This window comes from Pelophylax lessonae (assembly GCF_965119305.1).
Source record: "Pelophylax lessonae genome assembly, chromosome: 4".
NCBI lineage: Eukaryota > Metazoa > Chordata > Amphibia > Anura > Ranidae > Pelophylax > Pelophylax lessonae.
Window position 1 is genome coordinate 29,650,522 of NC_138771.1, and position 21,743 is coordinate 29,672,264.

The 21,743-nt window shown below is 44.0% G+C and overlaps 1 protein-coding gene across 1 annotated transcript in view; it reads left to right on the forward strand.

The window, feature by feature from the left end:
- Window positions 1–17,655, forward strand: part of IGF1R (insulin like growth factor 1 receptor) — a 365,402-nt gene extending 347,747 nt beyond the window's left edge. The window contains exons 19-21 of the mRNA XM_082253176.1: window positions 2,636–2,765; window positions 3,828–3,962; window positions 16,847–17,655. Of these exons, the coding sequence (XP_082109302.1) occupies window positions 2,636–2,765; window positions 3,828–3,962; window positions 16,847–17,213 (632 nt within the window). The 3' untranslated portion in view covers window positions 17,214–17,655. The remainder of the gene's footprint in view (window positions 1–2,635; window positions 2,766–3,827; window positions 3,963–16,846) is intronic.
- Window positions 17,656–21,743: the final 4,088 nt, after the last annotated feature.

Consider the following 21,743-nt stretch of genomic DNA (forward strand, 5'->3'; position numbering starts at 1 on the left):
ATCAAATTGGCCGTTACTGTTGCTAGCGCTGCTCAACTTACAGTGCCAGCCGGTCCTTGAGTACCAGGATGACGGCCTCCTGTGCATGTGCAGGATGACGTCATCCCTCACCAGCCAATAAAGAGGCCTGAAAACCGGCGCTCAGAAGAAGTCAGCGCTGGCACAGGACCATTGGACAAGTAATTATAGAGACTTTTGTTCGCCTTTAAGCTGGCTATCCACTGTTAAAATTTCAGCGGATTTAGAGGAATCTACCAAAATTCTAACAGTGGGTGGCCCTGCCAACTTGACACAATTCTCTTAATCTACTGTTGTCGAAGGTGCCAGGCCAAAAACAAGTGTTGGCCCAACAGCCCCAGCAATCAATGAGCTGCAGGCATTGTTTGGGCATTCTGACAGGTGGCGCTAGCAGCTGTTTCAGATTACAATAGTCCAATATTGGTTTTATAGTCCATCCACACTGTATGTGAAGGAAAATTAATCAATTTGTGTCAGGCCAGCCTTGGGCTCGGTTCACACCTTGTGTGTGTCGGGAAAGTGCACAAAATGAACAAAGACGCGTTGCCCTTTAACAGATGTGCATTGGTGCTATTCAATTGTTCATAACACCAAGTACAATGTGTGACAAGTTAAATCCTGGAACCTACTGTAAAAAAAAAAAAAAAGTGTCAGGCCAGAGTTCTGGTCTTTTCTTTTGAACAGATTCTCAAAACCTTTTCAGAATTTCCAAATAACAATATTGGTTGACTGTTGTACTATGTTCTATGAATTTGTAGTGAACGCTTGCCTTGTGATCAAAAAAACACACCCGCATGAGCATACGAGGGTTGGCACTCTGTCCACATTTGTATCCGCCCTTTGGGCTGCCCACTTGCGTCATCCTGGACATCTTCCCGCCTCTCCTTAAACCGCCTATGACATTCAAAACATTTGATTTCTTCATGGAATGCTCACCATTAAGCCTGTTGTCACAGAGCTAAAGTTTTGCTCGCACTTATTCCAATTTTCATGCAAAATTTAAGGTTATTCTGCTGCTCCAGATTCATGTCACTCGTTTGCCACCAACTCGCAATGCACACACATGTCCTTTTTTTATACCACTACTGCAAAGACTGAGCCAACTGGTCTGCGACCCAGGCAAGTGCAAGTTAGAACATGTCACAGTGTGTTTGAGGGCCAATGGCTGTGTGACTCCTCACCATAGTGCTACGCCGCAGGCATTCCTGGAATTAAATTGTCGGCTTATCTGCTAACGTGCCTGCGGCAAAATACATAGTGCGGCGCAATTTTGAAAAGGTCAGGGAAGACTATTCGCTTTTCTTGCATGTAGGGCAGACCATTGAAATTAACATAGTAAAACAAAATCTCCTGCGCTCAAGTAGTGTCTGACGGAGTAAAGAGAGGTACACTTCAAACTCAGGTGTTAAGCTACCGGTCTTTCTGCCCCCTTCAGGATCAAGGGTATCCAGAACCAACCTGGAGAAAAGACAAAAAAAGAAGAGAGGGCGCACCGACCTAGTGCATTACCATTAAAACCATTTATTAAAATATTAAAAAGTGTACAGAATACTCACAAAACTGTGTGATAATACACACATCAACATAGCATGTACACTCTCCAAGGTAGCCAAGGTCCCAAATGTAGCGAATAGGCATGCAGATGGTCGCATGGGGCTGCTGTGGCTAGGCTGACGCATTTCAGGGGCGAACCCCCTTCCTCAGAGCCAGAAAAATGCTGCTGAAATTGAAATTAACACACTGCCCTACACACAGCATGCACATGCTCGGTCGCACTTGCATGGTGTCAGCGGAGCCTTCAGCCTAGTACACATGAATATTTTTTTTCTGTTCAACCCAGCGGGTTGAACGAATAAAAACTGACATCTAGGAGGAGCCACTGTACTAACTATGTGATGTCAGTACAGCGTTCTCCCCCGCTGTGGTGTCGTGTTCTAAAAGGGGATGATCAAACCCTCCCTTCCAGAACACTCCAGTTAGTGTTCTGGCTCCGCCATTGGATGAGAGCTCTGATCAGGAGCCGGTCGACCTTTTTCGATCATGACCATTTGACAGATGCCAGCCCCGATGCCGTACACACGGCGAACCCATGGTATGTATGTGAGCCACTCAGGCTGCTATAAAGTGGAGTCCTGTGCCTGCTATGAGTGCTGGCTGGGAAGGAGCCCGCCCACACTCCAGACAATGACAGATACGAGCAGAGGTGCCCGGTGAGCCGCACATCAGGTCAAGACCTGCTGTATGTAGACAAGTGGCAGTCTTAGCCTGGACCCCAGCCAGGCCACGCCGCCAACTTACTCCCTATGAGTAGGCTCTAGTGGGCGGAGAATGCGTTGGGGGCATGGCCTGGCGGAGGTGCGGGCTGAGACTGCCACTTGTCTACATACAGCAGGTCTTGATGTGATGTGCGGCTCCCATTATCTTCTGCTCTTATCAGCCATACACATGGGTTGGATGCCGTCCGATATTCGGTGCATGCGTACTAGTCTTGTAAAGAATGCCGTCTACAGGCAATCTATGTGCTTGTGAATGAACCTTGACAAGTTGCTGCCCTAAACAGAACAGAAAAATACATGTGGTGGGTTTTTTTTTCTTATCATTTTTGTCTTCTCTTTAGATTTTGGAATGACCCGAGACATCTATGAGACAGACTATTATCGTAAGGGAGGGAAAGGTCTCCTTCCAGTACGTTGGATGTCTCCAGAGTCTCTCAAGGATGGAGTCTTCACCATTCACTCCGATGTCTGGTAATTAGCGATATCTAATGTGTTCTGATAATGTACTTTAGAGTTATTCAACCACAAAGGTCAATGTTTTATGTTGGATGGAGGAAGGTGCTGTGGAAGAATTGTGCATTACTGGACTGACTAAAGCAGGGCAAACACTAGTAGATTTTCAAATGAAAGTTTCTAAGTACATTCGACGGCTGGAGTAATGTCAGTCGAAAGCATTTAAAAATTTCATTTGCTTTTAACATTCGATTTTGGAGTTAAATTAGAATAATCTTTTGTACAAGGGTTGTTCTGAGGAACTCAGTGTGCAGTGAGATCAGAGTAAGCACAGGAGAGGAGCCTATACAGGGGCTGACTGGCAACATTCGACCCAGGGGGCAAGTACAAACCAGAAGCCCATGGGGCAGAGAATCAGCATCGCTCCCACTATCCCTCATCTCGCCCTCCTCCTGACCCTCATTCCAGGCTGAAGCTCTGCTCCAGGTACTCTTTACTCACTAGCCGAATCTGGGCTCCTGACCTGGCCAGCGGGGGGGGGGCAGTTGGGGGGAGCTGGGACAGCTTGATTGGGGCTGGCCGGGGGGGGGAAGGAGAGTCTGCAGTGGTTCATTAAACTGGCCTCTGCTCAGACACAGTTTACAGGCAGGGATACTCAAACCATGGCCCTCCTGCTGTTGCAGAACTACACATCCCATGAGGCATTGGAAAACTGACATTCACAGACATGACTAGGCATTATGGGATTTGTAGTTCCTGAACAACTGGAAGGCCATAGTTTGAAGACCCCTGGTTTACACCATCCATGCTGGGGGGAGGCTGCGCTCTGTCCTCGTCTTTATCCCACACTCAGTAGGTCAGCGGTGGATACTTTTACTTCTCTTCACCAGGAATCCTTTAGGCATGTCTGTGGCAGAAGCGATGCAGCCTTTTTATAGGGCATCAGAGCGGCCCGGGGGGCAATTGCCCCCCTGCCCCATGGCCCAGTCCTCCCCTGAGCCTGTACAACTGTGCAAAACCATAGGGAGGGCTGGAGTTCAGTTTTCTGTACTTAATTTATTTTATTTTTTTCAATTACAGGTCTTTTGGTGTTGTCTTATGGGAGATAGCCACACTGGCAGAACAGCCGTATCATGGCATGTCCAATGAGCAAGTTCTCCGCTTTGTTATGGAAGGCGGACTCCTGGAGAAGCCAGACAACTGTCCAGATATGCTGTAAGTTACCCCTCCTTTATATTTTTATTCATACTTTTTTTTTTTTTTTTAATAATGAACAAAAAAAAAAAGAAATCCTTGACCCCTCAAAAAATCTCACGAAAAAAAAAAAGCCGCATTACTGCACATTCTATGGCATGTAAGCAGAACAGGAATTCCAAACTTCACATATACAGCTACACTCCGGAGACAGACAGTCACTGCTCTCTGCAGACTCAGTACCGAGGACTGAGCCATCAGCGTTTTTTGATCACTCAGTTTTTGGTGTAGAGCAAGCGGGGGACAGCTGCAGCAGAATCGGTGCTGCAGCCATCTTGGTGAGTATAATTGTTTATTTTTTTTCTATTCCCAATTTTAATAAAAAAAGTTATGTTCACTCTTCTATTACTTTTGGCACAGCCCTAACCTAATTAACATTTGTTGTACAATGTCTAGATAGATATCATTATAATTGTTATATAATGACAGGTTTGTATGAGGCAGGTAAACCCCACAGGACCCACAAATATGAGGGGTGGTCTTTTTCTTTTAAAAGAAAAAATTTTTAATGACTTTTTTTCTTTTCTTATTACTAATTTTATCATTGTTCCCTTAGAAAAAAACAGTGAAGCCTTCAGAAGGTGTTTAAACCGAGAACTGAGTGATGAAAGACCCCGATTGCTCAGTTCTCGGACTTTAGAGAGTGGTGATTGCCAGTCACCGCTCTCTGCTCTGCCCCTCCAGCGCTCACTGGAGCGCGTTTGTGCAGGGGGTGGGAGTTGCTGGCTCGCCGATAGGCCAGTTCAGGCATTTTGGTAAATCCAGACATTAACCACTTGCCTACTGGGCACTTTCACCTCCTTCCTGCCCAGGCCAATTTTCAGCATTGCCGCACTTTGAATGACAATTGCGCGGTCATGCAGCACGGTACCCATATGACATTTTTATCATTTTTTTTTTTTTTAGACCGATATAGCTTTCTTTTGGTGGTATTCAATCACTGCTGTTTTTTTATTTTTTACTAAACAAATAAAAAAGACGGGAAAAAACCATCATCCATTGACAGACGCAGCCTCATCTTCATGAGCTGTGTGGGTTATTCTGCCACGGCAGCATAACCCACACAGCTCATGAAGATGAGGCTGCGTCTGTCAATGGACATCAGAGAAAAAGATATTTTAGGTAAGATCTTACAAAAATCTTATTTTTTCTTTGTTTCTGTTAAGAAATTTTCTAAATGGGTTATTTTTCTCTTTGACTGATGGGCACCGATGATGCTGCACTAATAGGCAGTGCTGATGGGCACAGATTGGCAGCATTTGTGGGCATTGTTGGGGCTGCACGGATAAGCAGTACACTGCCCTCATTATCAGTGTAGATGTCCCCTGTGTGGATTTGCCGGTTATCGACTCTGATAACCAGAAAATCCTGTTTACACTGTGATCAGCTGTGATTGGACACAGCTGGTCACATGGTAAAGAGGCGCTGTGATTGGCTCTTCATCCCGATCTGTAATCAGGTGTGTCCTAAGGACACCAGGATCACAGATCCCTGCCAGTGTATGTGGCAGGGATCACGGGAGAACGCCCTCTCGGCTATGTGAGCCCACGCTGTAGTGGTCTTTCGGGAACAGGTTAAAGTGGGAATCTCTCCAGAGTCTGGACAGGCTGGAGGATATAAGCTGACAGCGGGCTCCTATGGATGGTAACTTCTAATGTAACATATGGTTTTTGGAAATGATTTTGTAATGGAAACAACTACTACTTTTTCTCTTCACGGTAAATAGTTGTAAAGCCCCTAAAGAAAAGTTCACAAGTTTTTAAGTTTGATCATTGGAGAGAACGTCATTGCACATAAGCCTTTGGCATGGCAATGAGAACAGGTCAGTACTGGTTTGCAAGAGCTGAGCCAGAGCTGAACTGGAGAATTTATTATTTTTTTAATCAAAGACCACATTGATCTAAAAGGAGGGCTGTACGTGCTCCCTTTGACACACCCCTTTTTGTCACATGGGACAACACTCGTATGTAAAACCCATGATGTTTATATATGTAGTGAAATTTAACTTTTTTTTTTTTTTTTTACCACTTGTCTACCAATGAACACTTATAAATGACATGGTAGACAAGCGGTTAATTCAAGCTAATGGCTGCTGGTTTTATGAGCCGGCAAAGGGCTTTCTAATAAAAGTTATCCGAGCGGCTCTACAGCCACCTGATCCTTTTTATGGGGCTCTCAAGGTGCGCTCCTTTCCTACCACTGGCGGTGTTTCCTGGGCTCTCCCGTTCGTCCAGGAAACAGCTTGCCCAATGACAGCAGGAGGAACATCCATTATATATACCAGGGATCCTCAAACTACGGCCCTCCAGCTGTTGCCGAACTACAAGTCCCATGAGGCATTGTAAAACTCTGACATTCACAGACATGATTAGGCATGATGGGAATTGTAGTTCCTGAACAACTGGAGGGCCATAGTTTGAAAACCCCTGATATATACGCTGCTTCCAGGTCACAGCTGTCATTAGCTTAAAGGGTAACTCTACTTTGGTGGGGGGAAAAAAATCATCAATTAAAGAAAAAACAATATAGTGTATACAACTGTGACACAAATCATATTGTAATTGAAACTTATTAAAATGACCTTTCCTTTCATTGTTGTAAAATGTGTTTTTTCTATGCTCACTTTTTAATAAAGCTTTTTGGGGGAAAAAAACATTTCCTTTTCTTTTCAATCTGCAGCTGTTTTAAGTTTCTGAAAATGCAATGCAATATGGCCACCTGGAGCTGTTCTGTACACAGAACGTATACTGACCCTGAAAATGCTTCTAATACTGAAACCAATACTTTGGGGTGCAATTTGCATCAACACAAAATAAATGGGCGTAAATCGCACTGCAACGAATCACATACAATTTACCCCAATCGCTCCTGCATGTGTGTGAAGATATAAAGAAAGGGAAGCGCCATCTAGTGGGCAGTTTATTAAAAATGTTTTAACTCTCATTACAAGATCACTCCACTTTCGTGGGGAAAAAAATCAGCAAATAAAGAAAATAAACAATATCGCGTATACAATAGCGACACAAGTCGTATTGTAATTGAATGTTATTAAAAATTACCTTTCCTTTTCAACCTGCAGCTGTTGTAATTTTCTGAAAATGCAATGCAATATGGCCACCTGGAGGTGTTCTGTACACAGAATGTATACTGACCACACCCCCCAGAAACATCATTTCCTGCTTGTGTGATTGGCTCACCAATTTTCCCAGAAGTCTGCCTAAAGCAGGCCATAGACGATTCGAATTTCGTACGATTCATCGTTCGATAAACGAAAGCGGCACTCGTGCACATCATCGAGTGTACCATCAATGTGAGCCGAAAATCGTACGACAAAACACTATTTTTTGTGCCTTTTAACCACATCTCTACCGGACACACTCCCTACTGTTCTGTGTTTTGTTAGGCGAAATCATACAACTCCCCCACTAATGATACGAAATTCGGCCGATTTTCGCAAAAAAACCCAACATGTTGGATATGTGAATTTTTTATATTTATATATATATATATAGATAGATAGATAGATTTATGCACAAATGTTTTGCCTTTCATTTCTTTTTTAAACTAAATTTGTTGTTTTACAAGGTGATAATTTACAATCCCTTTAAGAGGAACATTGTTACATTTTAACTACCTGATGTAAACTTAGGAAGTCGTTTTAATTGCTGATCATTGACGTAAGATTAGGAAATGTCAGTGTTTTCTGGGTAATGCATAAACATCCCCCCTGGGCTTTTTTTTTTTTTATTTTTTTTAGGTTCCCCTTTAGACTATGAAAGCAAATCTTCTACTCCCCCCCCCCCTCCTCCCCTCTGACAGCAAACTGTCACCAGAGCTTAGACAAAAAAAAAAAAAAAATGGACCCACCAGACAGCGCGCTCGCTGCCTGCAAAACATGTTTGTTTCTTTTTGAGCTCTCTCTGAGCATCACTGGATGTTTCTAAAGAGGCCAGCGAGAGGGGCAGCCATCTGACTTGATGTCCTTTACAGAACCCTTCCAAAGCACGGGCCACCCTTTATCATCAGTTGTGGGGGATTCTGCGGCTGCGGAGATCATATTGCCCTTATTTTGGACAGCTCTTAGTCATGCGACATAAATGTATGATTCATAGTTTGCTATAGTAACTGAGCTAACAACAGCTATCGCTGAATACTCAAGCAGGGCAGCCTTGTTTCAGCATGCATCTGCTGCTGGTGACCTTGAGTAGTTTTCTTGTTTATTGCCGTAATATCTGCCGGGTTGAAAGTTGATGGTATTTAGAAGTCTTAAAACCAAGTTGGTATAATAACTGGTTTGCTGCCAAGCCTCTCTTACTCCATTTATAGTTGCAGTCTTTTATAGGTTTGTGATTATTTCAATTCCTGTCCCAGAGATGGATAGAATGTGCAGGGAAATCACCTAAAAGAGAAGTTTGGGTTTAAATGTTTTTCCAGTATTATACTTACCTAGGTGGGTGCAGCATCAGTCCACTGGCACCTCTGCACTGAGAAACGAGCAATCGAACACCACCGATCGTTTGGTTCTCACAGCTCCCCGAGCAGAGAGCTGCTTTCAGTCACCGGCTCTCTGCTCTGCCGCCTCCTCACTTCTTGGAGTGCTGGGCTGTGGAGGGGCGGGGAGTGGCCGGCTCAGGCTCTCAGCAGCTCGCTAAGAGGTTGAGTCGGTGTCAGTTCAAGCACCTAGTGTATCCCGACTTCTATTGTTGTGATGACGCGGTGCCTGGACAGACTTCTGTTAGTCACTGGCTCTCTGCTCTGCTTCATCCTCGCTCCTTGGAGTGCTGGGCTGTGGAGGGGCGGGGAGCGGCCGGCTCAGGCTCTCAGCAGCTCGCAAAGAGGTTTAGCCAGGTGTCAGTCCAGGCACCTGGGGGATCCCGACTTCCATTGTTGTGATGACGCGGTGCCTGGACAGACTTCTGTTAGTCACTGGCTCTCTGCTCTGCTTTATCCTCGCTCCTTGGAGTGCTGGGCTGTGGAGGGGCGGGGAGCGGCCGGCTCAGGCTCTCAGCAGCTCGCGAAGAGGTTGAGCCAGGTGTCAGTCCAGGCACCTGGGGGATCCCGACTTCCATTGTTGTGATGACGCGGTGCCTGGACTGACTCTGGTGACGTCATCAAAGAGCGGACTTTAGCCCACCCTCTGCCGAAGACGGGTCACATCAGTGCAGAACGAACTGCACTCCTGTGATCCATAGGAGATGTACATCCAAGCAAACTTTGACTGTACAACTCCTTCAACCGCTTCCCGACCGCTTGCCTGTTACACTGTGGCAGGGCGGCCCTCGTGCATGAACCGGCGTAGGTATACATCGGTCGCACGCCTGAAGCTAGGGGGCGAGCATGCTCCTGCTCGTCAGTGGGGACTCCGATGCACAGGACAGGTGGCTTCGATTGCCGCTGGGCACCCGCGATCGCTCCCCGCTGAGAGAGTTGTAAACACAGCTGACCATTCTTCTCTCTGGAATGATCACAGAGCTTCTGTGATCCTCCTATATAGGATCACAGATCTCTGTGATCATTTCACAAGCCACGCCCCCATACAGTTAGAAACACTAGGTACATATTTAACCCCTTGATTACTTACTGGGTTAATCCCTGCCAGTGTCATTGTTACAGTAACAGTGCATATTTTTAGCACTGATTACTGTAGTAATGTCACTGGTACCCCCAAAAGTGTAAAAAATGTCAGGGGTCTGATCTGTCCGCCGCAATGTCACAGTGCTGCTAAAAATCGCAGATCGCCGCCATTTTTAGTAAAAAAATAAATAAAAACCAATATAAATGACATAAATCTTTCCCGTAGTTAGTAGACGCAATAACTTTTGCGCAAACCAATCAAAATACGCTTATTGCGATTTTTTTTTTTTTTTGATTTTTTTTTTTTTTACCAAAAATATGTAGCAGAAAAAAAATTGGCCTAAAATGTTAAAAAAAATTATTTTTACATTTTTTTTTAGAGAATGTTATAAAGCAGAATGTGAAAAATATATACTGTATATTTTTTTTTTTTCTCAGAACTTTTTTGTTTATAGCGCAAAAAATAAAAATCGCAGAGGTGATCAAATACCACCAAAAGAAAGCTCTATTTGTGGGGGAAAAAAGGACATAAATTTTTTTGGGTACAGCGTAGCACAACCACGCAATCATCCGTTAAAGTAATGCAGTGCTTTATCGCCTGGTCATTAAGGGGGGAAATCTTCAGGTCCAGAAGTGGTTAAAAGAGAATTATGGACTCCCCATTTTTTGGTCGGAACGTCACTTCTGTTACACGATCTGTAACAGAACGACCTCCTTCTGCGAGCGGAGTCTCCTAATGCTCTGCTGGAAAACCTGGAAATCACCATACGAACTCTGAGGGAGTTCGGCTGGATTCTGAATTTTCAGAAGTCTGCTCTGGTTCCGTCCACAAAGCTGGACTATCTGGATTTGACTCTGGACTCAGTCTTAGACAGAGTGCTCCTTCCTCTGGACAAACTGCCATCCCTCCAGACTTGCATGCGGTTGCTGGGCCTGATGGTGTCTACCTTCGAGGCGGTTCAGTTTGCACAGTTCCATACCAAAGTCCCTGCAAGGGTGATTCTGGCCCAATGGGACAAGACTCTACAGTCTCTGGACAATCCGATCCAGCTGATCTGGGGAACGGAGTCCCTGATATGTTGGCTTTGTTCTCCGGCGCTTCGGCTGGGCAAATCCTTTCTCCCTTGATATTGGACAGTGATCAACACAGATGCCAGCCTGTCCGGCCGGGGAGGCGTCCTCCGCAAGCATTCTGCTATGGGGATCTGGACATTGTCTTGGAACTCCGAGCGATCAGACTGTGCCTGGACCATTGGACGGATCATCTTCAGGGATGTCCAGTGCGCGTTCAATCGGACAATACCTCGGCTGTGGCTTATGTCAGTCACCCTGAAAGCATGGACAGATGTGCATGTACAATATATATGTAAATTATCTGCGCTATATAAATACAAATGAGTAAATAATAACAATCATTGTAAGTGAAATGGGGGCAGAAGACCCCAGCAGCTTAAAAATGGTTCTAAAAGGCTGAAGGTATTTTTTTTACCTTCATGCATTTTATGCATGAAGGTAAAAAACATTCTGTGTGCAGGAGTTCAACCCCAGCCTCCCTAATTCTCACCTGAGCTCCCTCTTGATCCAGCAATGTGCACAAGCGCATCGGCTCTCCCCCCTCTTTGGCTGAGCCATTGGCTCCCGCTGCTGATAATCACAGCTAGTGAGCCAAAGAGGAGGGAGGGGCAAAGCTTCATGTGTGAATGAACACGTAGAGCGGCAGCTTGGGAGAGCTCGTGCTTGGGTGCCCCCATTGCAATTTGCTTGCTCTGGAAAAAGATGATTGTGCAATGCGATCTAGAATATCCAGGGAGTTTTGCTTTTATTGTGCTAGTTAAGAAACTTGCCAAGACTGTAGAGCATCTTTATAATAAATACGGCACAGTAAACAATAATGACAAAAATACTACAGCCGTGTCCAAAAGTTTTGAGAATAACACAAATATTAATTCTCACAAAGTCTGCTGCCTCAGTTTTTATGACGGCAATTAGCACATACTCCAGAATGCAATGAAGAGTGATCAGATGAATTGCACATTATTGCAAAGTCCCTCTTTGCCATGAAAATGAACCTAATCCCATAAAAAAAACCTTTCCTCTGCATTTTTGAAAAAGGCTTTAGGACGCATCCTACGGGGATCGGGGCACCACCAGTGCAGAGCTTGCTCAGGAATGGCAGCATGCAGGTGTGAGTGCATCTGCATGCACAGTGAGGAGAAGACTTTTGGAGGATGACCTGGTGTCAAGAAGGGCAGCAAAGAAGCCACTTCTTTCCAGGAAAAACCTCAGGGACAGACTGATAGTCTGCAAAAGTTACAGGGATTGGACTGCTGAGGACTGGGGTAAAGTAATTTTCTCTGACGTATCCCATTTCGGATTGTTTGGAGTATCCGGAAAAAACCTTGTCCGGAGAAGAAAACGTTAGCACTACCATCAGTCCTGTGTCATGCCAACAGTAAAGTATCCTGAGGCCATTCATGTGTGGGGTTGGGTCTCAGCCAAGGAAATGGACTTACAATTTTGGCTCAGAACACAGTCATGAAGAAGGCTTCTGTACCATTCTGTACAAAGAAGAGTACAAAAACATCCTCCGAGAGCAACTTCTCCCAACCCTCTAAGAACAATTTGGTGATGAACAATGCCTTTTCCAGCATGATGGAGCACCTTGCCAAAAGGCAAATGTGATGGCTAAGTGGTCTTGGGGAACAAAACACAGACATTTTGGGTCAATGGCCAGGAAACTCCCCAGACCTTAGTCCCATTGAGAACTTGGGGTCAATCCTCGAGAGGCGGGTGAACAACATAAACCCCACAAATTCTGACAAAAATTCCAAGCGTTGATTATGCAAGAATAGGCTAACCTCAGTCAGGATGTGGCCCAGAAGTTGATTGACAGCATGCCAGGGCGAATCGCAGAGGTCTAGAAAAAGAACGGTCAACACTGCAAATATTGACTCTTTGCATAAACTTGAAGTGGAGTTCCACCCATTTTAATAACTTGGATTACATAGATGTATGTAATCCCCTTTAAAACTACTTTTACCAATGGAAACTTTTTTTTTTTGCTAGTAAATACCTTTTTTTCTTCTTTATTCATCCTCTCTCATGGCATGAAATGCCATGAGATGTATCTCATGGCATGAAATCTCGCATTATTACACAGGAGTCCTAAGGTGTAGTGTTTGTATTGAGGCCGTGCTCTGCCCCGCCTCCGCCCCGCCTCCTGTCAGTGAGCTGTACTGTATGTATTGTATTGAGGCCGTGCTCTGCCCCGCATCCGCCCTGCCTCCTCTCAGTGAGCTGTACTGTATGTATTGTATTGAGGCCGTGCTCTGCCCCACCTCCTCTCAGTGAGCTCAGTGAGGATATAATGCTTTCAGTCCTCGTTTACTGAAAGGAGGTGGGGTGGAGGCGGGGCAGAGCACGCCTCAATACAAACACTACACCTTAGGACTCCTGTGTAATAATGCGAGATTTCATGCCATGAGATACATCCCAGCACCCCCTGCGAATCGCCAAATGACGTAATCGCCGATCGGCGGCCAGACCCGGAAGGGAGGAGAGGATGAATAAAGAAGAAAATAAGGTATTTACTAGCAAAAAAAAAAAAAAAGTTTCCATTGGTAAAAGTAGTTTTAAAGGTGATTACATAGTTACTAAAATGGGTGGAACTCCACTTTAATGTGATTGTCAATAAAAGCCTTTGTCACGTATGAAATGCTTGTAATTATACTTCAGGATCCCATAGTAACAAATGACAAAAAGATCTAAAAATTCTGAAGCAGCAGACTTTGTGAAAATGTAATATTTGTGTCATTCTCAAAACTTTTGGCCACGCTTGTTGTGTCTATTTAGGCTGGCCATACATGGATCGAAATTTGGCCAGTTCAGCAAGGACCAGCCAAGATTCAGTCAATATATGGACAGGCTGAGTGTGCACAAGTTAATCCATTGATCGACTGCCGGAAGAACAGAATATCGCTTCGGGAGGGATTCCCTAAAGCCTCGTACACACGCAACGATTGTTGGCCGACCGATCGGCCGTCTTTTGTCCAGTGTTGTTGTGTTGGTTGAAATGTGCTCTAGACTGCACACAAATTTTCTCGGCCAACAACAACCAACTTCAGAAGTGATGTCATGTGCTGGTTAACTTTCCGTGTGTTTTTTCTTCTCTGAGCATGCCCAGTCTTGCTCATCTGATGTTTGTCTGCCGAAATCTGTACTGACTGACGGAAAATCGGCCGTTCTGTTGACGGCCAACAAAAATTTTATAGCATGCCCACCAGATTTTGTTCGGCCGAAAAGTCGCAGTCGGTTGTTGGAATCATCATACTAACAAGCCGACAATCGGACGTTGGCCGAAAATTCACGGCCAACAATCGTTGCGTGTGTACGAGGCTTTAGCGTTGATGGGGGAAGTGAAACATTTTCTGTGGGCTGCCTTAAAATGCTTGGCCATTAAAGATTGCTTGGCCATTAAATATTTGTTGGCTTTCGTCTTCCATCACTAGACAAATGACAGCTAAAATAATTGGCCTACATAGGCAAAAACACCCCCTTGTTTTTATAGATGTAGTCACAGTGGGCTTGTCGTAAAGTATTTTTGTTTTACCATAAATAATTTGATTAAAAAGTTTTTTTTTTTTATCATGCATTGAGCCACATGCACACTTGGTAGAATGTGCACCTTGGTCATTTTTACGGCTTGATCGCCTTTAACAGCATATTTCACCTTCTGTCCTTTTACACATTACGAGAGGGTGAAAGCAATCTCCATCCTCCAAGCATGTGTTTATTGGGGAGGGGGCCAGGGTCTGGTGTGCTTGTGTGCACATGATTTCTTTCCCCTGTGCAGGAGGCAGCTCCTCCTTGAGATTCAGTAAACAAGGTATTAAATCCACACGGGAGGGGAAGAGGGGGATTAAAAAGTCTTCCATTTATGGCAAGAGCTGGAAGCATGGTCAGTGCGGAATGGCTCGGAGAGCGTCAAGTGACAGAGCTCTGTGTACACGTCAGACGTCTGGCTTCCCAGCTCAGCCTTGTTTCCCCAATGTGGACCCCAAGTGAAGGGGCCAGGAGGGTACAGGAGAGATCCTGTTTGCAGCACAGACTCTTTACAGGAAAACAGATCACTGACGAGAACACGCTGGACGTAGATCATGGCGACTGTCCTTTCTACTTGAAATTAATCAATAAATGGCTGTAGGCAAGTAATTCCTACAGCCTAAAACCTTTACACTAAAACAGGTTGTGAGAGTTAGAAGCATTTTATGTGTGTAGGAAATTGTTTTCCAGTTAGAAGAGATCTTTTGGGAATTCTGCCATCAATTTAGCATTGTGAACGTGTTTGTCAGTAAATACCTGAAATGTCATATTTGCTTCCTACAGTGTTATTAAAGTAGTTGTAAGGGCACCAGGTTTTTTTATCTTCATGCATTCTATGCATGAAGGTAAAAAAAAAAAACCTTCTATATGCAGCACCCCCCTTATTACTTGCCTAAACCCCCTCTTGATCCAGCGATGTCCACGAGAGCCTTGTATCTCCAGGGACTCGCACTCCTGATTGGCTTTTGGCCAATGGCTCCCACTGCTGCCAATCAGGAGACAGAGGGGGCTGTGTCGAGTCGCGGCTCCATGTGTGAATAACCATACAGAGCCGCGGGTCTGGAGCGCGCCTGCTTGGGTTGCCCCCTGAACAAGCTGTTTGCTTTGGGGGCACTCAGTAGGAAGGAGGGGCCAGGAGCACCGGCGTGGGACCCTAAAAGAGAAGCATCCGGACCACTTACACAGAGCAGGTAAGTAGAACATGTTTGTTACTTAAAAGAGAAAAAAAAAGACCAGACTTTTATATCCACTTACCACCAAATCACGCACCTTGTACGTCATTTGAGTTCAAGTGGTTGTAGCGAGATGATATGCAGCTGCATTACCTCATTTTTTTAGAGCCGAATGCTCTCGTTATAGCAACCGTAGAGGCTAACTACCCGATCCATTGCTATTACAGGCAGCGGGAAGAGGCATCCCTCACCCCCCCCTGCCGCTCTCTCACCCAGCTTCAATCAGGAGACCCGAGCTACTAGCACTAGACCACCTCTGTACATCTAAAGTGGTAACCTGTAAAGGCTTTTAAAGGGTCGCCTATGGATAGTAAATTGACGTCGTCATGCGGGCATGCGCCAAACAATTATGGTTTTTTGCATGAAAATTTAAGAGTGTATTTTTTCCTGAAAATTGCATTTGAAAAACCTCTGCGCAAATACCATGTGCCAAAAAATTGCAAAACCCACCAATCTATTCTTTAGGGCATCTGATTTCAAAATGTATAATGTTTGGGGGTTCTAAGTATTTTCTAGAAAAAAAAAATATTTTAAAATGATTTAGACCATTGCACACAAAGCAAGGATGCAAAGAGCAAGACATGGATGAGTAAGTTTGGGGTGAAAGCACTTTACTGGCCTGCACAGAGTCCCGGCTTCAACCCGATAGAACACCTTTGGGATGAATTGGAGCGGAGACTGCGAGCCAGGCCTTCTTGTCCAACATCAGTGCCTGACCTCACAAATGCGTTTCTGGAAGAATGGCCAAACATTCCCATAGACACTCTCCTAAACTTTGTGGACAGCCTTCCCAGAGGAGTTCCAGTCCCCCCCCCATTGACACGACTGATGGGGCACCAGTCCCCCCTCATTGACACGACTGATGGGGCACCAGTCCCCCCTCATTGACACGACTGATGGGGCACCAGTCCCCCCTCATTGACATGACTGATGGGGCATCAGTCCCCCCCCCCCATTGACACGACTGATGGGGCATCAGTTCCCCCCCCCCCCCCCATTGACACAACTGATGGGGCACCAGTCCCCCCCCTCCATTGACACACGACAGATGGGGCATCAGTCCCCCCCCCCCCATTGACACGACTGATGGGGCATCGGTCCCCCCCCCCATTGACACGACTGATGGGGCATCAGTTCCCCCCCCCCCATTGACACGACTGATGGGGCATCAGTCTCCCCCCCTACCCTCAGTGTTTCCCCTTTTCCGGATCTCAGGGCACTGTTCTTCCCACTGATATGAAGCATCATTCCTTACATTGACACCAACAGTAAGGCAGTCAGTAAGGCGCCAGTCCCCCCCATACTTCTCTTTTAATCATAGTTCCGCTCCATTAGATCTTCACATATGACCGTGTCAGCATAATACACAGAAAATTGTGAATGTATTGCATTGTTTTGTAATATTTGTCTTACATTTTTTTATTTTTTTTCCCCTAGGTTTGAGTTGATGCGCATGTGCTGGCAGTACAACCCTAAGATGAGACCCTCTTTCCTGGAGATAATCAGCAGCATTAAAGACGAGCTCGATCCAGCCTTCAGGGAGGTGTCCTTCTTTTACAGCGAAGAGAACAAACCGCCGGACACAGAAGAATTGGACCTTGAGGCAGAGAACATGGAAAGCATTCCATTGGACCCGTCGTGTACCTTGCAGACATCAGAACATCATGTGGGGCACAAGGCAGAAAACGGTCCTGGCGTAGTTGTCCTCAGGGCAAGCTTTGACGAGAGACAACCCTACGCGCACATGAACGGTGGGCGCAAGAACGAGAGGGCGCTACCTCTGCCACAGTCCTCAGCCTGCTGATCCAGGCTCGTGGTCTGACAGACACTTGTGGAAACACAGCCCCCTTGTGTTACCTGTAGGACATAACCCACAGGAGGCTTCCTCCAAAAAACAAATCAGTGCAAACACTAATCCACTTTCTGTCTTTTGTTTGACTTCAGCCTCCTGGCTGAGTTTAGCACTGGTGTACTTTGCTTATGGATGGATCTAGTATGTCAGACCAGTGCCCCAACTCACGCCTGTGTGACACGGTAAGTGTGTACTTGCTCTTGCACACAACAAGGCTGAAAGCACTTATTTTGCATCGTTTGGGCCACATGGAAACAAACTACTTTTCACTTTTGGCTCACTATAAAAAAAAAAATATATATAAAAAGACACATTTAGGAAAAGGTAAAGCATATTGCAACCCAGACGTCTATTTAATTCTGCCAGTCTTTGCCAAATAGTTTTTTTTTTTTTTTTTTTTTACAGCATGGACAGTTCGGATGTATGAAGTCACTTTTTATATCGCAAAGCCCATGCACACCTTGATCTTTATTTTTATTTTTTTTTTCCTCCTCATCCAATGGGGGGACGTCTTTATGGAGTAAGTATCTTTTTGAGGCGGGAAATGATCTTGCTTTTGTGCGCATGGAAATAACATATATTCAAAGTAAATTTAATATATGTTATAAACATGATCTGGAAGAACCCAGCAAGAAGTCTGTTACAAAACGTTGGATGACCATGCGCTACAAAGCCGCAAATTTTCAGGGGGATCGCCGGAAAGAAACCACAATTATAATAGGTCTTTTTTTTGCAGAAGGTTTTCTTTATTGTAAGGAAAAAAAAAAAAGCGTTGGCCAGTTGGAATTCTGGAATCGCGTGCTGGAATGTTTTAGAACGGACTTACCTGCAGGTTCCAGCTGTCTCCGCATCTCCCTGAAGTTACTTTTTTTTGGGCCTCATATATACAAGTACATAATTTGGGGTGGGAGGGGGACGGGTAGAGTGGGATTTTCTTTCTTGCTAAGACTTTTGTAGAAGGTCCTTACAGTTCAATGTGAGGTCATAGCGTCATTTACATACGCATTTTGTGTCCCTTTTATAACTTTTTTATGGTTCAGATATTCATCTATGTCTGTACAGAAAAGGCTGCTATTTTTTTCTTTATCTTTTTTGTGTATTTAATCTATGATAGAAAAAAAAAAAAAAAAAAAATGAAAAAAAGCACCTTCAGGTCTACTCTTCCATCTCCTCATGTTCTATAAATTTGCTTCTCGTTTCCCCTAAGGCTTACACACACACACAAACACACACACACAACAAGAGTTATATGTACAAGAGGCTTCCATTGGATGGAATGGGAGACTTTAATGGATCGCAAGGTGACGCGCTGTTTCTACACTTATATGAAAAAAGCCCCCCCAATTGTGTTATATATGATTCCTGACATTGTACACCTCCCATGAATGAACTTGTAGAGGTAGCCATTTAATTGTTTATTGCCTTTTTATGTGTGGCATGATTTTTTTTTTGTTTTTTTTTATTTTATTTTTTTATTTGTGCTTCATAGTAGTGTAAAACCAAGTGTTTAGAGAAGGGTGGTGGTGCAGACAAAGTATCGCAAGATACAGTGTATAATTATTGTCCCTTTTTTTAATCTCCTCACACAGCTATCATTTTGTTATGTTGCAATGCGTCAAATAACTCAGGTCAAAAACAAACTGACAACGATAAAAAAAAAAATCATCACACGGTCTCATATTAACGCTGTTTGTCCCTTCCTAGCGTCAGAGCCGGAGCCCGTCGCTTGGCTGTGGTTACAGGGATGGCTTGCATGTTTTTCCATCTATCTGGCCTGTATGTGTACTTTGTGTGCGCGTGTGTGGTTCCATTCTTGGATACAGCACCAAGCTTTAAGTCTCGATGTCTATTTTGGGAGCTATTTTTTCATTAGCCTACCTGAAAAAACCCTTCCATCCCAAGGACAAATTGTCGCACAGACCAAATTTCTTTTGAAACGAAATGCATTTTGTGAATCTTATCGCAGTCCAGTGAACCCATCTTGTGGTGCCTTCTTGCAACTGCATTACAAAACGTTCAAACTTTAAGCTGAGGCATTATAATGGGAAAAATAAAGGGCAATCCTTATTTTTTTTTTTGTTAAATCTTTGTAAAATCCCAGTTTACTAAATTTCTGCATTTGCTAATCCCTTAGGCTGCATCATTGCTCTGGAAGTGAAGAGCATATGTACCATGGTGACAGATCTCTTTATAGGGGCAATGATGAGAGGTTCTAACCCTTCCTCACTATGTCTAAACCTAAAGGATTTGGCTGGATTAACCATTGACCTGGTTGCCCTTGCTGTTCTTAAACTAGGGTTATAGTGTGCCAAGCTAGTGCACTGGACAACAATTTTAACTATAATATGTTGAGTGAAGATTTTTTTGGTCTGCAAAAATAGTTCATTCAAAGAAGGATCACGTTAAAGCGGAACTAAACCCATCGGTTTAACAGTTTCAAAACAGTTACCTTACCGGCATGCCAGGGATGCTAACTTTCCCATTGGCTCGTGGTCCCAACCAAACTGTCAAACCATCAAATGACTGGTGTCATAACTGGTCACCTGTGCATCACCGTGACAGTTGCAGATCAGACAAAGGCTAAGATGGCAACTTCCTTCCCTGAAAAGTATAGGAGGGGGTAGTTCAGCCTTAAGCCTCGTACACACGGCCTGAATGTCTGGCGACATTGGCCAGTTCCATAAAAACCGGCCAACAATCGGCCTATGTGTATGGCAGCCGGTCCGAGAGAAGCCAGCTGTTTGGCCGGCTTCTGTTGGTGCATGTTGGAAAACCAGCAGCCAACCGGCTCCAGATTAGTGCTCTCAGCCATTGACCAGAGTGTTCCGGCAGGGGGGCTGTCCGTCTGTCAGAATTCAACAGCTCAGCAGGGAAGATCACTATACTAACATCTGATTGTTAGTACAGCGGTTTCGACCGGAGCGGTGAAAGGGGAAAAAAAACTGTGTGTACTAGGCTTTAAGTTACAGGTATGGGTATGTTGACCTTTAATAATATGGCTGCCAGAGGAGTTGTTTTTGATATATATATATATATATATATATATATATATATATATATATATATATATATATATATTATAATATATGTATCTTTGGGAAGTAAAGGAAATTATAACCATGTTATTTTCGCCTACATGGTTACTCAAAGGTCTTGCCGATTATTTTCCAAGCACTTATAAATCCCCATTCCTTCTCATTGCTGGCTACTGTTATGAAGACTTGACATTAATCAAAATTTAGACCAAAACTTAGATTTTTTTTTTAACCTTAATAAAACTGAACAAGGCTTATAAACATGATGGGCTTAATTTATTATTGTGAGGGAAGATCTGTCTCTGCCTCTTGCCCATTACAAACAGATTCTTCCTAGCGTTCTTCAACGCTTTCACTTACCAACCATGACTTGAGAAAGTTCTTCATTCAGCAAACCATTGTTAAGTGCAGATAGCAGCTAATTGCAAACCAGCTTCTCCAGTTCATTAGTACTTGAGGTACTCCTAGATAGCCATGGCCTGATCCAGCCATTTATGGCCAGGTCAGGTGTTGACTTCCTGTTGGAGTGCCCTCAGATACTACTGGCTGACACTGTTAGAGGGATGTAGTGGCCTGGCAGGTTTGAGAACCTTGTATAATCAACCAAAATTAATCTGCATCACCAGCTTTAGGCAGATCACCTTATGCTCCCATAGGCATAAACATGAACCCATGGCCAAACTGTTTGCTTATGTTTGAGGTTGTGGTGGCCAAACCGTGTCTAAGAGTCCAACCGCCCTTTATAGAAGTATTAGGGTTTTAATCTGGTTTAAAGCTATTGCTGCTCCTTGCCATTAAGTAATATAAATTCTTTGCTTTGGAGTGGAAGGGGTTTTTTTTTGCTTATATAATGGCATTGTATCATTGGTCATTATGACTACGAAAAAAAAAAAAAATGAATGCCTGAATTAATATGTTGAAGTATCTTATAATATTTTGTACATTTTCTTACCCTGTAACCCCTACATGTAAGAAGGTATTCCGTGTAGGATTTCTTTTTTTTTTTTTTTTTCTTATTTATTGTTCTTGTTGATTTTGGTCACTGTTAAATGCCCCAACACATATAAATATGTTTTGCAATGTTGTTTTTTGTTTTTTTGGGTTTTTTTTTTTTTTTTGGTTTTTGTAAATGACAGGGGACAGTTTTCAATATTTTTCCCAAACATTTATCTACCTCACTCTTTATTTTTTATAAGTGTAAATATCTATATATATAAATATATATAAAAAAAATAAAAAAAAATTAATACATCTCGCATTTCTCAGCAGTTGACAATAAACCATAGAACCGGTAACCTCATACACTATTCAAACCACAAATGCTGTTACTGAGAGGAGGGAGAGGCAATCTGCCATTCCAATTTGTAGGGGGTATGTTAGGGGTGCAAGCCCTCTTTTAGCATCCTGCATGTTTGTTATTCATGATTTGGGTGTGACCTAATCAACT